Source organism: Diceros bicornis, chromosome 7 (assembly GCF_020826845.1).
Source record: "Diceros bicornis minor isolate mBicDic1 chromosome 7, mDicBic1.mat.cur, whole genome shotgun sequence".
NCBI lineage: Eukaryota > Metazoa > Chordata > Mammalia > Perissodactyla > Rhinocerotidae > Diceros > Diceros bicornis.
Genome location: NC_080746.1, coordinates 47,901,780 through 47,925,447, shown reverse-complemented (window position 1 = coordinate 47,925,447; position 23,668 = coordinate 47,901,780). Strand labels below are relative to the sequence as shown.

The window sequence follows — 23,668 nt, the reverse complement described above, 5'->3', positions numbered from 1 at the left end:
AATTAGCTTTCCAATTAACCCCAGCCTTGAGGAATATACTTCCCAGACCATACTTGAATGCTAAAATAGGACTGATGGGCTATGATGAGTGCAGGTTGTTTTATTAGAATAGGAGGAAATGAACAACACTACTTATTGCAAAAAGAAGCCAAAATTTATAGAGGGTACTAAAACAAAATCACAATCACTGTCTATGATACAGATTTATATCCCCAAATGCTAAAACATGGTCTGAATCTATCAACAGTTCTTTCACATTAAAGTATACTGATCATTTTCTAAATAAAATGTCATAATAATATTACTTTATACATCTTCCTCTATTTTATAATAAAGCATGACAACATATAGTCAGTAGCACTTTATATCCCCATCTGTGTTTACAGTTATATGATCTCTGATGTTATAGTAATACTTTATATGAATTTATCCAGCTTGCAGTATCATTTGTTAACTGTCTTCTCAGTTAAAGTATATTACTGAACTTGTTAGACAAAATATTAATTCATGTAGTTGGTTTTAAATAAGCCGTGTGATAAAAATAGGTACACAGAATAAACTATTTCCATTCACCAAGCATCGACTGAGGGCCTTCATTGTTCAAGGCAGCTCACCTTTTAATTTATTCCAGGAACTCTGTGAATACAAATTCCATGAAAAAAAGAATGAAGATGCTATTTTCATGTAAGTTATCATCATTCAGTACTCAAAATTAACTGCTCCTAGCTCCTCTGGTTAGCACAAGCGCATGAGAGTTAAAAATTTTTCCTCTAGTCTTTATCACTCAGAGATCAAAACTTCAGTTCTCCAATGCTGATTTTCTTACTCTCTGAGTAAGACAAAGAAAGAATTTGAAATCCTTAACCCCACATTTGGTTTCCTCTTGCTTGTTCTAAGCGTTAGCCATCACAGATGTAGGAAGAGACATCGGAAGCCCCTTACTAGCTTCTTTCCTCGCTCAAGAAGCAGAAACCCGTGTTACTTCATTGGATTAACATCTTTTTAGGTTATGTACACTGAATTTCATAGAGCTGCTGTTCTCCACATTCATGCCCAAGACTGCATTAAGTATCACTAGTAGATTCAACTTTCCTTTGCATACTAATTTGGCATAAGGCTCTATCTCCCAGAGGATTTCAGAGCTGTTTGTGGTCCCTGACAGTCCTCTCATCCACACAACCTACAATTTTCATAGGAAGAAGGCACTTTTTCAAAACATTTGCTCCCATAAAAGACCCACGTACAAGTCTCTTTCTTCAAAATTACTTAAGAAGCAAACAAAACAAAACAAAACAAAGCAACCCCCCCAAAACCCAACTGTTCAATATATATTGTACTGGCACATGACAATTAGGTTTGCAGTCTTTTTACCTATGACATATAGAATAGGAAAGGGATCAATTCTACCCCACCTTGCCCTCCTCCCTCTCCCCCATCCAAAATGCCATTAAATAACAAGTCTGTTATCATTCTACAATCCTCAGATCTGGACATTCTAAAAGGCTACAACCCTAAAGTCAGAACTCCAATTGATGTTTTCTCTTTTCGCACTACAAACAATCATATCTTGGTTTATCACTGGATTCGTGTTCATTTTATCAACATTCTCACTCTGAAGGAACAAACAGCAAGTTAAAGTGAAGGAATCTTCACAGTTGAGAGGAAAGACTGTGCCACAGGCCAGGAAAGCCATCTCTGGGTCAATCTCACAGGAGTAGATTTAAGGCTGAAAGGACACTGGGCCAAAGATCCTATACTCAAAGTAACATGGAAAATCTCAATTTCACAAAATGTTGTTACCTTTGGAAGTGTCCCTGCCACCTATCCAATCAGATACCTATTTCCTAAATATGTCAATTTGACCAGTGCCTCTAAAAGCATAGGACAAATTATAGATGCAAGCTTGTAATGCATCTTAGGACTTACAGGCCATTTTAATTTCTTAGAGAAAGATAACTAATGAGGTAAATCTACATAGAGGTTCTCTAGAAACAACTAGTCATGCTGAATAAAAGGAATACAAAGCCATTCTCTAGGTGGCCATGACTATCTGATTATAAATATAATTCTTACTCATCGTAAACACTTTTGAAATGATGGCTTTGTTGATTTGAAAAGCTATCAAGCACCTCTGTGGAGTCTGGTCAATGTTACTGAGAGTCTCAAATATGTGCTCCTAGGGCACACACTAGGACAGAAGTACTGAGAAAAGCTCAAGGCGTTATAATGCCCCCTTCAGAACCAAAGATTGTAGTAATAAAAACAATGCAGCATAGCAACAAGTTGACTAGAGAGCTCCCTGAAGAAGCAAAATTTCAGCTGCTCAATTGCTTTCACCCTATGTCATTTAAAGGAATATTAAGTCTCTATAGACACACTTTATCAATTGATGATCTCACCAAATATTTTGAATAGCTAATGATCCTGCTTAACCCTTAGCGCTCCCTCCTAAGTAGCTAGGCTCCAACAGTTACCCCTTCTCTAAGTGCCATGGACTACATTCACAGCGAGAGGCAGGTTCTCGTCCCAAGCTAATCAAGACTGCGTCTGGACTCAGACTAGCAGTCCGGAGCAGGCAGTTGGCAAATCGTAAAGATAATCTTCATCCTCACTCATTCCCTACCTTTTCTGATTTTGCCTTCCTGGCGTTGTGCACGAACCTGCGACCCAGCTTCTTGGCATACCAGATAGAGGCAAACATAGCGATGCCAGCGGAAGGAATTCACAATGAAGCTGCTGCACAATCGACTTCCCACCTCGCTCAGAGACAAACAGAATCAGGCTGGGGCTGTCACTCGCAGGCTGTTGCTTTCTCAGCTCCTCTCATGCTGGTTAGCTGAGGGAGAGGGTGGGAGGAGGGAGGGGGTTGGGGGGAAAAGGCAGTCCTGTTTGGCCAGCCTGCAGGTATATTTACATCCTGCCAGCAGGAGGTCCGGGTGAGGCGGGCACTGCCTTCGTAGCCAGCTCACACACAACCACTGGGCTAAGTATCTGTCTGCAGTTCTTCGGCACCGTCACCAGCAAACTCCGTGCGTGTCAGGAGGAAGGGAAGCCGCAGTCAACTCGTCCGGGAGGCAGCTCACCTCCCGCTCTAGGCTCCGGCAGTTGCACTCCTCGCTCGGCTTGCCTCTGTCTTGACAATACGTGCTGGCGGCAGTGGCCGCGTAAAGACAGATCCACATACAGCCTCGCAGGTAAATCAGCCAATACAGAAGCTGCCAGCACCGGGGAGAGGCAGGGCCGTCACGGACCTGGTCCTTCGGGCACAAACAGGTGTCCCTGGAGCCTGAATCTTACTCTGACCCTCTGAGAATATCAAGCGGTTAGGGGGGCTGGAAATAGAAATGTCCCTCCCTTGCCCTCTCCCCAATTTCTTTTGGTCCAAGGAAAGTCATATGTCTGCTCATTAGCCAGCCTTATCCACAGCTTGCAAGAGTGACACTTTATTTCTTTGGAAACCGGCCCAGGACAAGGACAAAGGGAGCAGGATGAAGTGGACTCCCAAATGCCTGAATAAAGGTCCTTAGTTTTCAAACTCATTGCTTCTACCTCTAAAGCAACAGGAGCCTCTTTTATAAGCACAAGTTTTCTGAATGAGGAGTGGAGGATGGAGAGGGGCTTAAATCTACCTTTAAACTAAAATAGAACAATCTACTACTTTTTATATTTTAAACCCCAGAGTTTTCTTGTGGCGATATCTAGTGTTAAATGGAGGACTGTAATATCACTTTTGGGAAGGTAGATTTATGGCAACTCTTAAACTATGCTCCTTTGAAGAATTCTCACATTTGATTCTACCGCTAGGTACTTCCAACTTTAATTATCTTATTAGGGCTTAGACTATAATGTGAGGCATTTTAAAGGTGAAGTCAGTTTTAAGCGACAAGTGTTTCCCCCAAGGAGATATAATGTTTAAGCCTTTACCCATCCTACTAGAGGACAAAAACAAACTGCTCATCTTGGCACAGAATACCTTCCTTCCCGTGACATACAGAAGAGACTCAATCCAGTAAATGTTTTTCAGCTGATCTGACAGAAGTGCCTTATGAGCACCTAAGGACCAAAGAATGGCAACACACTTACAGATACTTGGAAAAGAACTCCCTTCTCTCAGTATAAGTCACATGAGGTCCACCCCCAAAGAGGGCTGGGTCTTCAGTCAACTGAATGCTGGATTATAAAGTATATTGGATATACTCATAGGCAATTGGAGGTGTGGGATTGGCAATGGTAGTCAGGACCCATGTCCATGTTACTTACTAAGGTACCCTTGGTGCTTAGAACAGTGCTTAGCACAATGTATTCAATGTATGTTTGTTCAACATATGAGTGATCTGGGTTTTAACTCTGGCTCTGCTTCTAACTTCTTTCCTTGTTCTTTCTGAGCTTGATTTACCTCATCTGTAAATTAAAAGAATTGGCAGGTGATTTTTAAGGTCCCTTCCTTCTCTATGAGTCTATGATTCTGTTTATGTTTCTTCATGTGAGTATTTAACAGAAATGTCTAATGCTCATCAGGGACATATGCTCTGGTAAAATGACTCAGTGTTGTGAAAAGCCAAGAGTGGCACCCTTGGGGCAGCCCAGATCCCTCAATCTTCTTCAACATGCCTAACTGCCACCCAGGGTTTGGTTCTGCCATTAGCTGTTTCTTTTGCTCTGTGTTCTCACTTCCTACAAACTCTTCTTTCCTTTAATTTCCTTTTGACACTCTTAGGCAATCCTTGTGCAAAATTCTCCACATCACACCCTGTACTCTTTAGAGGAAAAGTGCCACAGAAATCCAACAAATAAATAAATGATAACTCCTGCTTAGTCTTCAAAGAGATACTCAGTGGGACCACAGCTTACCGTAATGTTGTTGTGATGCTAAAGGTATTCATTATCCCTGCATACAAGTTTGCCTAAGCCATGTTGTAGTTAAAAAACTATTCAGTTAACAAAATAAAGTAGATAAAAAGGGGAGGGGAAGGAACCCTCCCTAAATTAATGAGTAGAAATTTCTGTTTTAGTATTTTAAGATAGAATCAGACAATAAAGAAGTGAGAAAAAAGTGCTGAGCTTTCAAACCACTGATATCACAGGGGCATCAAAGAATGTTAATTTACTCTGATGGGACTGATGGATCATAAAATAATTTTTGCACTTTCTTCATAAGTTAAGATTTTCTAAGTCACTAAAACTGGGGCTTGGAGAGATCTTTGATGTTTGATCATTTTGTTGGTTGGTTTTGATTTTATTTTGAAACTTTAAGGACCTTCTTCACACAGCTGACCAAGAGGCTTTATAGACTTTTACAGGATTGAGTTCTTAAGAAAATAAATTGGACCTAGCAGTTATGATTTAGCTTGAAAAAGAACAGTAATAACTATTGTTCCTTAAATAGGCAGTTGGAGGTAGAAAGGGCAGTGTGGAGTAGACCATTTGTAGTCAGGACCCATGTTCATGTTATGTGAATGCTTAGCACAATGTGGGTTTTCAAAATATATTTGTTGAATGTGTCTATAGCAAAGTAGGAAAATCCACAAACTTTGAAAGACTAGAAGAGTCAATAGAAATATATCCACAAATTTTCAGTTGTAAAAGTTTTTTGAAAGATGACTGTCATGTCAATGGGATAAAGACATTGCCATAGTTATACAACCATCTTCCCTGGGTTCTCTCTGAGCAGATGTGCCTCCTATAAAAAAAGGTGGCAGCTGCCTACAATAAATCCTAATAGGCTCTAACCGTTGCTCTGCGGATTGAGATAAATAACTTTTGCAGCCCTACCATGTAAGGAAAACAAGTTTTCAGACACTTTCCATCTGTATATCATTAGTACCTGGACAGACCTTCTCCTTTATAATTTCATTTTTAATACCTCTCATATGACAGAAGCCTACCAGTACAGCTGAGTTTGAGACACAACATTAATCCTATTAAGCAGCTTTGGGTTCATGCCTCAACACACACACAGTGTGAGCCTCCTCTGAATTCTCAAGGAAAATGCAATGTTTAAATCAAGCCATTAAGTATTATACAACTACATTTTCTGCCTAACATATGAACGAGTTTCTTTTAAAAATCTTCTAAATATATCATAGATAATTATAAAAACAGAGTAAACATTAAATTCTAGAAACTAATATCTGGTAGCTTGAAAAGCTATCCAGGTTAGCTGTTTAATATTCACTGAAGAAAATACATGTTTAAGACTTAAAAAAGTTAATGTATAAAACCAATAAACATTCAAATATTTGCTTGATTTGTTTGCATATCTGATATGCATATGTGATAGCCCTTTGGTTAACATCTGATATTAGTCCATTATTAAACAGCAGGTGTCAGATATACACTACATAGAATTTATGACTAAAAGAATGTGAACATAATACTTAACTTCAAGTCATAGGAATGCCAAGATGTTGATGTTAGTTATCTCTGTAGAGAGTAGCGGAAAGAGAAGATAAAAGCAGTTACATTTCGTTCTATATAGTTGTTTATTGTTTGAGTCTTCTACAATGAGAATATATTCATGTTGTTTATTGTTTGAGTCTTCTACAATGAGAATATATTCATGTTGTTACTGGTATGATTAAAAAGGTAAGCAATACTTTTCTGCAAGAATGTATTGATTATTTACTTTATGTCAAACACCAGGGACCCCAAAATGAATAAGATATAATCCCTCCTCTCAAGGAGTCCTACATAGCTGGGGACACAGATGTATCAAGAAATAAATTTCAAAGTATAATGGCATTATAACAGATGTGTGAAAAATAATGTGGGAACTCAGGAAGAAAATTATTCTTTTTTGGAGTCTATATAATATAAAGCCAATAATAAATGTTAGCTGGAAAATGTGCAATAATTAGTGCCAATGTATAGAAAAAGGCAAAGGAATAGCTAAATCTCTCTACATATTTTATCTGTATGGAATAGGGAAAATGGTCACTATAACTTTACATGTATACTAAAACCAATGTGTACAAACTGACCCAGTTGGAGAAAGATATATTTCTTCCCCAAAGAGACAACCAGTCATGAACAAATGTGAAAAACTGTTTGAGTCACTACAAGTAATACTTAAGCCCATTGACACTAATTATTATGGGCTAAACCTACCACTTTTTTCCTGTTCTCAAAATCATCAAAACTGATTCTTCAAAGTTTGAATATCTCACATGTTCTTTCTTATAAATGTTTAATCATGATATATTTAGGTACCCAGAGATGTAAGAAAGTAACATAACACTCACTCATGTACCTACCAGTCAGATTTAATAAATGTTAACCCTTTGCCATATTTGATTGAAATTAATTTTAAAGAAATAAACTCTTGATAATATAATCAAAATCTTCCCACCCCACCCTATCCCACCTCAAATTCATCTCAAAATAATGTTCAATCTTTTGTACCTCTCTCTTTAAGCACATACAACTTTATCTAGAGTAGATGTTTCAAAATGTAATTGGCGGATCATAGGATGTGTCCATCTTGAACTTTGATTACAAATTTCTCCCCAATTCACATTATTAGTAATTTATATGAGTCCTATATTCTAGATGACACGGTATAATCAGACTTATTAACTTTTTCCAAACATAATGCATAGTGTTAGCTCCTTGTAGTTTTGATGTACATTTTCTTGATCACTGGTGAGACTTAGCATCTTCTCATGTGTTTATTGGCTATTTGAACTTCCTTCTATTTATAGTCTTTGCCCATTTTTAAATTAGACCATATTTTTTTTATTGATTTGTAAAAGCACTTTATGTGTCCTGGACACTAATTCTTTGTTTATTGCATGCACTGAAAATATCTGCTCCCAATCTCTGACTTGTCTTTAACTTCATTTATGTTTTATCATACAGTCCTCATAAAAATTTAAATGTACTGAAATTTATCAGTCTTCCTTTATGTGTGTACATTTTTGTATCTTAAGAAATTTTTCCTGGGGTCCGGCCCAGCGGCACAAGCGGTTAAGTGCATGCTCTCCGCTGCGGCAGCCCAGGGTTCGCCAGTTCGAATCCCGGGTGCGCACCAACACACTGCTTGTCAAGCCATGCTGTGGCGGTGTCCCATATAAAGTGGAGGAAGATGGGCATGGATGTTAGGCCAGGGCCAGTCTTCTTCAGCAAAAAGAGAAGGATTGGCAGATGTTAGCTCAGGGCCGATCTTCCTCACAAAAAAACAAAAAGAAAAAATGAAATTTTTCCGTATTCTAAGTTCATATATACTTTATCTTATATTTTCTTCTAAACAATTCAAACTTTTTCTTTTCACAAGTTTCTAATTTTTTAATTAATTAATTTATTTTTTAAATTTTTATTTATTTATTTTTCCCCCCAAAGCCCCAGTAGATAGTTGAACGTCATAGTTGCACATCCCTCTAGTTGCTGTATGTGGGACACGGCCTCAGCATGTCCGGAGAAGTGGTGCGTCAGTGTGCGCCCAGGATCCGAACCTGGGCCGCCAGCAGCGGAGCGCGTGCACTCAACTGCTAAGCCACGGGGCCAGCCCTAATTTTTTTTATTTATGATGTGAGATAAGAATCTATGTTTTCCCCATACATATGGCCAGTTGTCTATCTTTATTTATTTAATTTTTTTGTATTTGCTGATATATAAGAATGTTATTCCTTTTCCTTACTGACTTGTAATGCTCCTAAGTCATATATCTAGGTCATATGAGTGTGCATATAATTGTTTCTGGGCTCTCTTTTGATTGTTCTATTTTTATTTACCAATACCACATTATCTTGATTACTATGCTTTATAATAAATATTGATATCTGAAAGGATAATCATCTTTCTCATTTGATCTTTTTCAAATTAATTTTTATAAAGTTATACAATTAATCATTTTAATACTATGCTCAATATTCCATGTTATTATTTTATAGTATTTTAGTTCTATCTTGTTGTAGTAGTTCTATTCCTGACCAAATTAGTCATTATTATTATCACCATTATTTATTTTTTTACAATTAAAGGTTACTCGAAATAACTCAATTTATTTTCAGCTTCCTAACCCTCCTAAATTTTCTTTTTACAATGTACATATTTTAATAGATGTTTCTGCAAAAATCTCTGACAGTTAAACATGCTCAATCTTTTAATATTTTTCCTGAACTGTCTACATTCACCTTAGAGTTTGAATGATAGCATAGGTAAATAGAGATTTCTAGATTGACAATGATTTTCCCTCAGCACTTTGAAGATATTATCTCATACCATCTTCTGGTATCTATTTTCATGATAAGATGTCTGCTGTCAATCAAATTGTCCCATTTAAGAAATATGTCTCTTTTCTACGGTTTGTTTGAAGATTTTTTTCTTTGTCTTTGTTGAACTACAGTTTCAATACAATATTTTTTTCTAAAATTCTGCTTGGAACTCATTATGGTTCTTTAATCTGATTAATTATACAAAAATATCAGTCATTATCTCTTCTAATATTTCTTTTCCTTCCTTCTCTCTTAAAATTCTGTTATATTTTTCATGAACCATTTCATTTGACTCATCTTGCTGCTTCCTAAATCTCCTATATTATTGTTCTCCATCCTTCTTTGTGCTGCTTTCAGGGTTATATCCTCAGATCTAATTACTATTTATCTTAAGTTTAAATCTATTGTTTTACCTATCTACAGAGTGTTTATTTTTAATGAATCATTAAATACATTTTTTTAATTTCTAGCGATTCTATATATTTCTTTTTTAAATTCACCCAGTCTTTTATCATGGTGTTCTGTTCTTATGATTTTTATTCCTTCCTCTATGCTGTTTTTTATTTAAAACATTTTTAGTTTTAAATTTATAGTCTTTATCTGATAGTCTTATTAACTTTCTTGGAAGTCCAATTCTGCTGATTCTACTCATGGTGGGTAGTTTCTGTATGCCGTTGTACATTTTTATTCTAAGATCTTCTTTAGTAAGATTCTACTTCCTGTGAGAGTCCCAGGGACCTTTAGTTGTGCAACTGTTGCTATAGAATAATTTTGCACATCATTCTGCTAGTTGCTGAGAGATTTCACTAGTCCAGGAGCAGTTTCATGTTTAATAATTGGCTGAGAGATTTCACTAGTCCAGGAGCAGTTTCATGTTTAATAATTGGCTTAGTGTTATTCCCCCCATGCAAAAGGGTTAAATTTACTTTTTTTCCTCCTTTTTCCACTCATAATGAAGGCACATTTACTTATTGATTTCCTGGGCTAGTGAATGAAGTTTTTTAGGCGCCCTTTCATTAAATGAGAACCCTTTTAAATTTTCAGTTTTATGCAGGGGTCTTAGTTTCATTTCTCCTCCTTTGGTGATCCTAAAGTCAACTGTCTTGCCCTGCATGGGCATCAAAACGCCACACTTTTACCCCAAGGGTTCTTACTGAGTCCCATATACTCCTGGGATGCCATAGTCAGCTCAAGAAATCACTGCCCTGGCCATCATTTTATACAAACTCAAGTCAAACTGGCATGGTTCTAAATTAACCCAAAAACAAACTGGAAAATTTAATGGGCCTGCACGTGAGGTTTAAGCGTTTAATAGGCACATTTGACAATAGTATATATAAGATTTATTGTTATATGTTTCACGCAAGATATTCCAGGAAGTCACCCAATTAAAATGCTATTCAAAAGTCACAACCATATAATAATTAATTACCTAAAGTTTGCAGTGAGATAGACCACCACCACATTTGTGACCTTGGACAAGTAACATCAAGTCTGTAAAATAGAATAATAATGGAAACTACGCCATTGTGTTGATGATAAGGATAAAATGACATAATGCATGTAAGCTATTTAGAGCAGTACCTGGCACACAGTATGGGTACAATAAAAATGTTTTTATTTTTATTCATTCTCTAATCTTCAGAGAAGACAGAAAAAACACAATAGTCTAGACAGAAAACGTGTGCTTACTATTATGATGAAGCAGAGAATGCTTTTTAAAACTCTCTTTATGTTTGTATATAATCATCCTCTCTGTTCAGAAGTCTGCTTAATTCCTTTCCTCTTTTTTATTCCATTAATGGAGGAAAAAAATCAGTTTCCAAACTCTTGTAAAAATCTTTCATAAATTTAAAGACTTTCAGTTTCACAAATGTCTTTTTTCTGAAGCAAATAAATATTTTCTTAAGCTTTCTGAATAGTTGTTTTTTTGAGCATCTTCTCAGAGCCTCTCTTCATTTTGCAGATCTCTTGTAAAAAGAAAAACTCAAATGGATCCTGAACTTATCTAGTAGTTCTGAATCCACATGCTGTGATTTGCTCACATGCTTACAATTAAATTTTGCTACAACTGAGGCTATAGACTGATATGGCAATAACTATCCAAAGGAATGTAGAGCTGAGGGGATATAGATGAGGAGAAAAGTAGAAGAACATCAAGCCTGAAGCTAAGAAAGAACGGGTATCTAATGAACATACAAGAATTTTGACTTGTGAGTACAAAAAACAATGCAAAAACAAGACCATAGATAGTTTTCCCAAAACAGCTACACAATGCTAAAGGATGGGTAGTTGAATAATTTTGTAACAGAGAATTCAATCCAATTTCTTCAAATTTATACGGCTTGCCAAAGCATGCCACAAATACAGACATTTAAACACCACTCATCTAACCTAAGCCCTTTGGTTTGAGAACTTTCTATCAATTATAATTCAGTTTGAAAGTCCAGTATTCTAGCTATCTCAACAACAGAATTATTCCCATTCATGGAGGTGGGGTGCTAATTTGGGAGTCAATACTCTTCATTTTAATTTCATTTTTACCAGTTGTCTTACCACTATGTATTGGTCTACATAATCAATTTCTAAATTCCCCTTAAGCTCAAATAATCTATTAGTCCATGACATTATGACCCAAGAATTGATCTGTAAGACAATGATCTTTTAAGTCCAAGGGTCATTTTTGATGAAGTTGTAGTGTTGCATATCATCTTTTGGATCTTCACAAAAGTATTTTCTGTTTGCCTGACACACTCTGTATGCTATATCTTTGTACCTGCTATTTTCTCTGCCTGCGGTCATATCTTTCCACCTCACTTCTTGCTCCCTGTCATTCTACATGTGACAAATCCTTACATATTTTTTGACACTTGGCTCAATAATTCTCTATGAAACCTTTCCTGATCTCTCCAGACAGAGACAGTTTGTGTTATTGCACTAAAACTAATGTTCCCTTTGCACTTTGTTTATATCTCAGGTTTAGCTCTTATTACATTTATTTGTGATTACTTTGAACTTCAATGTTTCCCCCTAAATGACAGTAAACAATTCAAGAAAATTCCCACGCCTTTTTTATTTGCTGTATCCTCCGAGATGTACATAGTCCTTTGCGCATGGCAGGCACTCAATAAATACATTTGAATATTTTAATAGTTATTTGCTGAATGAATGAACAAATGAATGAGCATATCACTTGAATTAAACCGCTTCATACTCCTGGGAGAAGAAAAGAAAGCACTATATAGACATGCATTAAGTATTTATTATTATCCTCTACTTGTGTTTTTACCTCATACTCATCTTTATACTATAAGAGAAAAATCAAAGTCATTGTAAGAAGGGTTCAAAGTGCTTTGAGAAACAACGTTTCAAAAGGTAAATCAATGAGACGTTGATTTGTGGCCTACCAGCATCGATTTTTTCACTTTGTAATTCCTTCCCTTCCATAGATAGATAGAGGAGATCTTTAAAAAATTTTAATATATAAAATCATATTCGTAAATAAACTTCCTTTCATTTCCTTAAAAATGAGACCCACTAATGAAAATATACAAACTACTTCTTTTCCATCCTGCCACCTACATAAAGCAGAAACAGCAGCTGCTGAAATCATCAGTGCAAATGTCAATTATACATAGTGTTACTGAAAATATTCCTAATATTAATTGCCACCTCTCTCCAGCTTAAAGAACATATACAGTAAAAGAAAAATAGCATAATAGCATCACCAACTTGTATGCTTCATGGCTGAATAAAGAGAAAAAGGAGAGACTGATTTGCTGGGTGTATAGCTTCTATGCCAGCTACTTTACCTTAAGCATCTTTACATGAAATTAAAGTATTTTGTCTTTAAGATGCATAAAGTATTTTGCCTTCTGAGGTACTTAATAATCCTATCTCAGTATTTATTTAACCTCATCCATTTTTGCCTTATACACATACTACCTCTATTGTTGTTTCCTTAGGTTATTTTTTTATTTAATTTGATATTTTTTATTTAAATAAATTTATTTTAAAAGAGAACTTATTATCACCAGAATAAACAAAACTAAGGCTCAATTTCCATAAGTCATAAGTAACATATAAATAACACAATGAAAATAGAATAATATTAATAAGATTAAAAAATAAAATAAAAACCAGAAATAATTTTAAAAGTCTAATTGAAAAGAGAATTGATGTATTATATTCTAGTTACAGTTTTTTTTTCTAATTTAAGTTAAAATTAAAGTACAAGAATGTTTTAAAAATACTTGCCGTGTACCATCTTAAGTATACTACACTTTAGGAAATATTCTCATCTCATTTAATTGTCTAAAGAAAACTCTGAGTCAGATAATATTATATTACTTTTATAGATTAGGAAACCACATTTATGCCAAATTAAGTAAATCATTCAAGGTCATTTTCCTAGAAGAATTAGAATTTGAATCCTGGTTTGTCCGTTACTTACTGCTCGATTTTCAAAACTTGCCTGGTCTTCAATGTCTATATCTTTAAGACATAGTGGCTTTTAAAGTGGCCTTAGCTTTAAGACACGGAATGGCTTATAATGAAATAAAAATAAATGAAATGAAGAAGGAGCAAATGCTATGAGTTCAGATAACATTCACTAGCCCATGAGTTGGAGTGGAGCAGAGAGGTTTGCTATAAGAGAGAAAATTTGAGTTGGGCCTTAGAAAACAGATCAAAACAAAAAGTACATTTATTTGCCAGGGGAAACAGCATGAGTAAAAGTAAAAAGTTGGAAAACATGAGACATGTTTGAGGAATAGTGGAAAATAGGGAAAAAAAAGCTACAGCCATACTGTAGTTAGACAATGCCAATAAATGTGTAATCATCACAAATACGATCAGAATTGGAGATTAGGGAGAATGATGGAGGTAGGAGAGATAATGAAGGTCTTATTTAGGGTGATGGTGGTGGGAAAAAAGGCAACAGGCAATATAAGAAACACTCTTTCTTGATACCCTAGACTAGATTTGGATACCCGACTCCCTCCCTTAGCACACTACACTACTTTTCACAATATTTGTCATACTGACAATTATCTATTTAGTATACTATGTATTTTCCTTGCTTTCCTTGTGGGACATTCCATGAAAGCAGGGACCATGCCTGTCTTTTCACCTTTGTATCCCGTGTGCCTAACAAAGTGCCTGGTATGGAATAGGAACTCTAAAAGGATTTACTAAATGCATGAATGCAAGAAAGAATAACTGAGGAGACACATATCTGTAAAATGTGACAGGTGATTTATAGGCTGAGAACACAAAGTCAGAAGCAGCTGAAGATTTGAGCCCAGGGGACTTGGAGATATCTCTAAGACAAAGGAAGAATTTGTTTTAGAGTGCCCTCTTCTTTCATTCTACTTTCTATTTCTCCCCTTGTCTCATTCTAATTTTAAGTATTCTTATTTTATAGTCTCTGTCTCAAACTTTCACTAATGAATTTCTTAGAGATTTAATTCTATCATTTATTATAGCTACTGATTCTTCCTCATGGTCAATAGTTGCCATGTGAGAGTTCTAGATTTTTTTTGTAAGCTCTTCTAAAGCAGAGGATTTTTTTTGTTTTTTAAATAGGAAGTGTTGTTGCGAATTATTTTGATATTTTCTACTTTAGTATGTTCTAGGGGTTTAACCTGTGCCTTCGGGATTTCCACATCCATATAAAAAATGAAAGTGGTGATGATGTGTTAACTTTAAGATATGTTCAAGTTTTCATGGCCCTGGAAAAGTCAGGAGTATATATGTCTAGTAAACAATGTGATAAAGAAACCCTTCCTCCATTCATTTATTTATTCAACACCTACTTCAGTGTTACTATGCACCAGCCATGTTTCTAAGCAATGGGGATATAATAATGAACTAGAGAGACAACAATCCCTGCCTTATGGAGCTTACATTTTAGTGTAGAGAAGAGATAATAAGAAAGATAAAAAAGCAACATTTATAGTCTATTAAATATTGATACACGCTAAAGAAAAAATAAAATGACACCTGAAATAAAAAGTGTAGAAAGTGGTTAAATTTTTTGATAGGTTGATTAAGATCTCATTGAAAAAGTAACTTTTGAATAAAGATCCTAAGGAAATTGGAGTAAGTCAAAAGCATATCTGAGGAAAGAACATTCTCTGTGAAGGTCTTGAGAAGTGACTATGGCTGGCTTATTTGATGACAGTAAGGAGGTCAGTGTGGTTGAAGTAGAGTGAGGAGAAAGATGGTACAAAATGAGGTCAGAAAGAGAGAGAGAGACGAGTGAAGGGGGAGTGTGGAACACAGATCTTGTACACTTCATAAGCTATTGTGGGCACTTTAGCTTTTGCTATCAAGGAGGTGAGAAGCAATTTCAGAGCAGTAACATGATACAACTAATATTTTAATAAGATCATTCTCACTGCTGTCTTGAGAATTTTGACCGTAGAGAGTCAAGGCTGGAAGCAGAGAGAGCAGTTGAGAAACTACTGCAGTTATCAAATTTAAAGGTAATGGTAGCTTGGACAAAGCTAATGCATATGGAAACAAAAAAACAGTGATTGGGTTCTACACATATTTTGAAGATAGTGTATGTGGGGTGTGAGAGAAAGAGAAGAGGCAAGGATAACTCCAAACCTGTTGGCATGAGTGACTGGAAGGCTGAACTTATCACTGACAGAAATGAAGGTTTGTGAATAGAGCAGGTTTTTCAGGAAAACCAAGAATTTAGGTCCTGGACATGTTAACTTTGAGATATATCTTTTAAACATCTGATTGGAGACATCAAGCAGGCTGTTGGATAAACAAGTCTAGCATTTCAAAGAAGATAACAGCATACAAATCGTATTTCAAGCCATGATCACTGGCTGAAATAGTGAAAAAACTCAAAGACCAAGTCCTTGAGCATTTCAACATTTACAGTTATCTGCTTAACAGTTTCCTTACTGAACTCTGAATTCTATGAAATCAATTAACAACGTGAAAGGACAAGAAAGTTGAAGTCTATGCAATAGAAGTGATTATAATGAATTTCCATGGGATTTAAGCTGAGTGGTAAAGGTAGTAAGGCTAGGAGAGAGGTGAGAACCAGAATAAAGATGATTGGATCAATGAATTATAAGACAGATAGGGGTAAAAAGATTGTTAGAGTCAAGGTACACAGATATTTAAGGTTGTACTGTGGATATGATGTTTTATGTTGTTAAAATGCTTACCGAATCTAACATTTATCAAGTTTTTAATATGAGTCAAACGCTTAACTCCTTATTTAATCTTCAAACAATTCTGTGAGGTGGCTCCAGTCTATACATAAGTCAATTCAGAGAAATTAAGTAACTTGCTAGAGGTCATTCAACTAACTGTGGCAGGGTCTGAATTCCAGCCAAGTCTGACTCAGAACCCCATCTCCTAACCACAAGGGGGGCAGCGTGCTTGTCATATCGGACCAGTCTTTTTCCTTGGGGCAGGGATTGTAGCCCCTGTGAACACGCTAGCTGTGTTGGGGATCAGAAACCCCTCTTCTTATTCTCCATGTTCATTTCCCCTGATGTCTTTGGTGAAGTATTTGGTGAAGACTTTGTGAAAGTTCCATTCTGTCTCAGAGGAGTTGAACAGAGTTAAAGAGAGGTTTTATTCTTGATAGGGCTAGATTATGTCAGGAGGCAGGCTCTCCCAAGGGAGAAAATTCAAGGAAACTGAGTTAGTGTGTACCTTGATCCAGTGCCCCGTCTACATAGTCTTATAAAAGTACTAATAAAGTAGAAGATTAGCTAATTAGCAGTAAGAATTGCAGAGCTGAAGTCCAGAGGAAGATGATAATTAAAGCACATACTTGGGAGATATCCTCACGGTGGGGGTGGTTGTCCAAAGAGGAAAGAGACGTTCTAACTACCAACCGAACTCAGGAAAAGATCCAGCCAGTGAGAGAAAAATATGTAAACGTGGAATGGAATAATCACTTTGGGAATGTGAAATAGTGCAACCGCTTTGGAAAAGTTGGACACTTTCTTAAGAAATGAAACATGTATCTACAACATGACCCAGCAATTCCACTCCTAGGCATTTACCCAAGGGAAATGAAAGCATATGTTCATTCTAAAATCGTACACAAATTTCATAACAATTTTATTTATAATAACCAAACACTGGGGGCGAAATGTCCATCAGCAGATGAATAGACAAACAGATTGTGTTATACTCATACAGTGAAGAACTACTCGGCAATAAAAAGGAGTGAACTACTAATATGAGCAACAGCATGGATGAATCCAAAAATAATCAGCCTGAAAGCATATCAGTTGTTGACTGGTGATGGACAGGGCGAGAGGAAGAAAAGTTTACAAAAGATCACAAGGAAACTTTAGGGCATGGTAGATATGTTCACTATTTTGATTGTGGTGATGGCTCTATAGGCATAGACATATGTCAAATCTATCAAATTACATACTTTAAATATGTGTGGTTTATTGTATGTCAATTATACCTCAATAAAGCTGTTAAAACAAAAAACATAAAAGGACATTTAGCATCTAAAACTTGAATACATTTGGTTTTCTTTAAAAAGAGGGGTTACAAAAGACAAAATGAATTCATAAGTAAGAAAGAAATATAAAATAATGAAGAAAAAAAGCAGAAACTAGGACAACTTAGCAAAAATTTCTACTCTTTTTTTAATTTCATCTTTACCTAATTTCTGTTCTTCTCTTCCCTCTCACCAACAGCAATTTTCCTAATGAAATTTCACACCTGTCCATTTCTGACACCATTTAACATTTAGTAACAGTGCAAATATTAACAATGTATTTTGGGCATATGTTTCTGTCTGGCCTGCATTGCAAGTGGATCAATAAAGAATTTAAGAAAACATAATTAATTCTATTTTTCCTTTCCATTTTATTTAGTTTGGTTTTGGTATAGAAACAGACTTAAACGTGGTACTTAATTTTGATTTCAGGAATTGATTTTTACTCTATTTTCTGCTGTTGCTTAGGAAACAAAGTTTTCAAAGTCTATACCCTAAACTATTAATCTCAGCAATCTTTGGCAGACAAACTAGTCTAAGAGATCCTGGGAATGCTTTTTGCTCCCTTTCTTTGCCCAAATGCAAGAAAATTAGAGGAATTTTTTTCCACTTGGAAAGAAAAAACCACTAAGGATCACTCATGCAACAACACATACTAGAATCTTATCCCAGTTTCCACTGGGAATTTAAAAGGACATAGACACTATTTGAAAATATATTTAAGGGCTCAACAACAAATCTAAATTAGGACTCCACATCCAGGAACATTTGGGAATTTAACTGCGTCATGTTGGAAAGTCTTCCCTGATGAGGAAGGGCTGCTTCAGATTCAGGAATTTGGGCCAAAATGATCAATTTGTTTCCTGTCGGCACAGCTCAAATTACATTCTTGACTCAACAACATTGAGCTCTTTCCAGCACATCCATTAAGGGAACTTGGCTCCCATTGAGGATGTCTGTAAGACCTAACATCTATGAGAACGATCATAACCCCTGCCAAGGGAGTATAGAACACAGGGTTCTGAGCAGGAGGGCCGTCATCTCAGTACTGTAACTTTGCATGAAAAGCCTGCTGACCAATCTGATGCCAGATATCTCCAGGCATTTGGATAGGACAAATTCAGACTCCCTCAGCTCATTCACTGAAGCTCCATGGATCACATTCTTAATCAGTTTATTTAGAAACATGAATCAGTAGTTATCCACCAGAGATAAGGATACATGGCAAGTAGTTATGCAAGGAAATAATGCATTAGAATCAGGTAGGCGTCTATCACCAGACATGTGATAGAAGAATCTCCTAGTTTTCACCCTAAAAAGACATCATCAATTTGTGATGCTTTTTTCTAGCAGTGTTCTAAGAGCCTATCTCATATAATTCACATAATGATGACAAATTACATTTATCAATTATTTGATATGCGCAAGGCATTGTGCTAAATGCTTTACATGCAGTTCATACCTCATCACAACTTAGCAAAGTCAGGAACTAACTTTACCCTTTTGGTGCAGATCTCCTAACAGGTCACTGCTTTGGTCCTTGTGCTTTAAACACCAAGTACACTCCCTCCCCAGTCTCATGCCTTTTTCTAACCTCTGCCTGGAATCCTTATTCTGAGATATCCATATGATCACTCCCTCACCTCCTTCACGTCTTTACTAAAGTGACACTTTTTCAACGAAGCCTTTTGTTTTTTGGTTATTCTTTTTTTTATTTTTCAACATTGCATTTATCATCACCTAAGATCATATTTCACATATTTATTTTTTCTTCTATACCTTCATTAGAATGCAAGCTCTGTGAAGGTAGGAATTTTTACCTTTTTTATTCATTAGCTAAAATGATGCCTGGCACATTGTAGGTGCTTATCAAATATTTGAAAGTGATAAGTGGAAGTGATGTGGCTTTAAGTAACAACCACTTGTTGTCATAAATTAATAGGCTAAAAACAAAAGCAAAATATTTAAATAAATCCTTGTTCTTAGTTTTAGGTTAACCAATAGTTGTGCTAATAAGCCATGTTCAGATACTCTCATCTAAAGCTACATTGCAAAACAACAGGTTAAACAAATTAACTAAGTGGGCAATACTTCTGAGTTTATTAGCAGATATTAGTTGCAAAAATTGTATGTGTGACGCCCTAGGCTCTGCCATCCTGAAACTTCCAATCTTGTTGGGAAGAGAAAATATATAATCTGAAATAATTAGAAGACAGTACATTAAATAGTTATTTATCATTCATTGATTCATTCATTCATGTAACAAATATTACTTTTATATACGCAGGGCTTCTGGGCTAGATGCAAGTGGTAAAAAAGTGAATAAGACATAGTTTCCAACTGCAAGGAGTTTTTACTCTGGTAGAAGAGGTAGGGTATACCACAAGATAAAACTTGCTCAATGAATAAAAACTTGATAAGTGAAATAAAATGTGCTAAAATTGAGTAAAAAGATAAAATGCTTTGAGAGTTCATAAGAGAGAGAAATTACAAAGACAGTGTATTATAAAGTGCTAAACTGAATGTAATCAAATGCCAAACTGTATGGCAGAGACGATAAAATGCTATTGCCTATCACTCCTGCAATTGAAATACACCAGGGATTTCGGTAAGCTTTCGTGCAGAAAATAACATATGCCAAGACTCATATTTCTCTTAGTTCCCTGTGAAAGGGCACTGAACATTAAACAGAGTACAACCCTGAATGATGTTTCCAGCTGTTCCTGAGAGCAATTTCATAACCTCAGTTTTGTTGTTCACTCCTAAGTTTTGAAAACAAACTAAAGAGAAAGTCTAGTATTAATTTTCCAAAGGTTAAATTTATAATTAAATCCATGCAAAATTGATTAAATACAACAAATCTCCTAAATGCAAGTTGTTACATCACATGTGAAGTATTACCTTCCAAAAACTAGAGACAAACAGAATGCAATCTATGTTTCAACCATTTGTCTTATTTTTTCAAATTGTGCAAGTGCTGCTAATTATTGTGGAAAGCCTAAAAATACACAACATAAAATAGAAGTAAAATTCGCCTATAAATCTGTTATCTACGTAAATGCTAGAAAATTGGTATATTTCCTTCTATATATAGGTGCACATGTAGATGCAGATGTAGTGATAAATGTAGATACCACTGTGATTACTGATTATAATTTGCATAATGTTTTAGCCATTATTTCAAAAAATTGGACAGCCATTCAACATGCTTTGAAGACCTGATTTCTTTTGGCTTCATGATATTCTACCTCATGGATGTGCCAACTGTTATAAACAATGCTATGATAAAATAAGTATACAAAAATGTTTATTGGATTTTCTGATTATTTCCCTAGGATGAATTCCTAGAATAAGACTAAAATGGTGAAAACATTTTTGACTTCCATTAACTGTTGCCAAATTGTCTTCCAAATGTTACATGATATAAATCCTGTCCAGCAGTATCCTGGAGTGATCATCTTCCCACATTCTTGTCACCTGGAGTATTGCCATATTCTTTTCCTAATTTAATGCCCATTCATATCTTTACTTAAAATGTTTAAACATTGATTTAGAATATTTTAAGATTTTTTTTCGAATATATCTTAATATTTGTGAATTATCTAGGACGTTGGTGATTTTTATGTTGATTTGCAAGAGTGCTTTATAGTTTCAACATAATAACTCTCTTATTTGTGGCTTTTCAATTTTTTTATATTTTAAACATAGTATTTTAAAGTTCTTATGTAGTCAAATCTATTTATTTTTTCTTTGTGAATTTAGGTTAGAAAGCCCTTCTCAAACTGAGATCAATTAAATATGGACTTTATATGGTTTTATTTTTGCATTAGCCTGTGATTAACTGGTGCTTGATGATAAAAGTAATTGAAAAGGTTTATTGAGTGAAGACTGTCAACCAGTATACTAAACTCTCTATATGAATTATCTTCTATTTAATCCTCATAACTGCCTTATGACTATTACTTATATTAATAGTTAGTAGGCAATAACTATTACTATCCCTGTTTCATATGTGACGAAACTAAAATTCAGAGAGATTGATTTACTACTTATGCAAGATCACACGACTAATCAACAATGTAGTTGGCTTTTGAGCTGCCAGTCCTTAGATGCTGTTCTCTTAAGCATACTCTTTTTATACTAATGTGGAATAGCTCTAACTTGATCTCAGCAAATTATCAATTTTCTGAACTTCATGTTTTGAATAATCAATCTGTTCCCTCTTTGATTTTTATTGTTTCCTTCATCATATATGACATTATTGTATGTACTAAGCTCTATTTCACAGTTCGCCATTCTATTGAATTGGTCTGTCAGCCAGGTCTTATACCACACTGTACCATTTTTCAACTGTTGTAGCTTTACAATGCTTATTAATACGTAGTAGGACAAATGGCCCTTTCACTCTTTGACCTTTTGACGAATAGAGTTACTCTAACCAGCCATTTATTATTCTAAGCAAACATATAATTTGTTTGTTAGGTTCAAATACTTTATTATTTGGTCTACAATGAATTGCATTAAATATTAGAAAATTTTTATATTTTTTCAATTTCACATTTCCTATTCAGGAATATGGGTTATCTTGCCATTTATTCAAATAAACTTTGACATCATTCAGTAAAATTTTATAGTTTTCTTCATTTATATCCTACGTAGATAATACTAGAGTTATTCCTAGGTATGTTGTGCTTTTTGCCACTATTGTGAATGGAATATTTAAAACTTTATTTTCTCTTTGTTGAAGTAATCAGGGAAGGAATTGATTTCTTTTAATACTTGGTTTATATCAGGCCCATCTCTTGAGTTTTTGGAAAAGAAACAGCAATTAATCTTCTCTCTGATATATTTCATTCTGTTTCATGTTATAGTCCAGTGGTCAGACAATTCAAATAAGGTAAAGTATAATAGTTATGACAGTTATCTTCCTTTTTTCCCAATTTTAATGGGGATTCTTTGAGTCCTTCAACATTAAGTATGTAAACACAAATTGTTAGTTTGGCATAGTTATTATTTACAATGTTAAATACGTAGCCTTTTATTTTTAGTTTTCTAAGTGTTTTTCTTAGGAATGTGTGTTGAACTTCAACAAATGCCTTTAACATATTTTAGAATGATACGTTTTTTTTGTTTGATCTTTATATGTTTGGTTTTATAGTAATAGATTTTTAATTAAACCATTTTTGCCTTCAAGGGATTAAATCTTACTTATTCTTCATGGATGAGTCTTCAATTAATATTAAATTTTGCTGGATGTATTTTATTTAGGATCTATTCATTTTTACTTAATGAGAGTAAGTCATAGTATTATTTTTTGTGCTTGTCAGTTTTAACATCTGGATAACATTAACTTCATAAAGTGAACAAATAAACAAATGCCCAATCATATTTGGAGGATGTGTTAGAGAAAGCATTCCAAGAATGAAGACTTAAAATTTATACAGAGTTAGCTCAGGTATCATACAGCTCTGTCGTACTCAGATTCACTTTCTTGGGGATGTCCTGTGTTTTAGTTTTTCTATTAGGAAAAATATCATTATATCCACTTGATAAATACATCCATGAAATATATCCTTTTTAAGATTACATATATTAAACATTAACAAATGACTTTGGGCCAGTAATTTATCAAATATATGTAAAATTTCATTTAAGTTTCACAATAGCCCAAATCATTTATTTATTCATTCATTCAAGAAATTTTATTGAGTCTGTATAATGTGCTAGCCACTTCTCTAGTGCTGATGGTACAGTGGGGGATAAGACAGGTGAGGTCCTTGTCCTTGTGAAGCTATTGTCCCATGTACATGAAGAATGTGAGGCTGATCAAGTAAAGCAATTTGCCCAAATTCACGTATATTATAAGGGAGGAAAATATTTTATTGTTCTACTCTATGAGAGACTCATTGGAAAATTTTTCAGGAGGTAGCTCCACTTATGTATAGTATTTTGTAAT

The 23,668-nt window shown here is 35.0% G+C and overlaps 1 protein-coding gene across 3 annotated transcripts in view; it reads right to left on the bottom strand.

Moving 5' to 3' along the window:
• The window catches only part of DLG2 (discs large MAGUK scaffold protein 2), a 1,867,373-nt gene that overhangs the window by 847,709 nt on the left and 995,996 nt on the right, over positions 1 to 23,668 (bottom strand). Inside the window, exon 1 of one of the 3 annotated variants that reach the window (XM_058545494.1) lies at positions 2,624 to 2,701. The exons of the other annotated variants lie outside the window; for them this stretch is intronic. Coding sequence (XP_058401477.1) covers positions 2,624 to 2,701 — 78 coding nt within the window. Of the gene's footprint in view, positions 1 to 2,623; positions 2,702 to 23,668 lie in introns of those variants that run through there. 3 annotated transcript variants of the gene reach the window in all.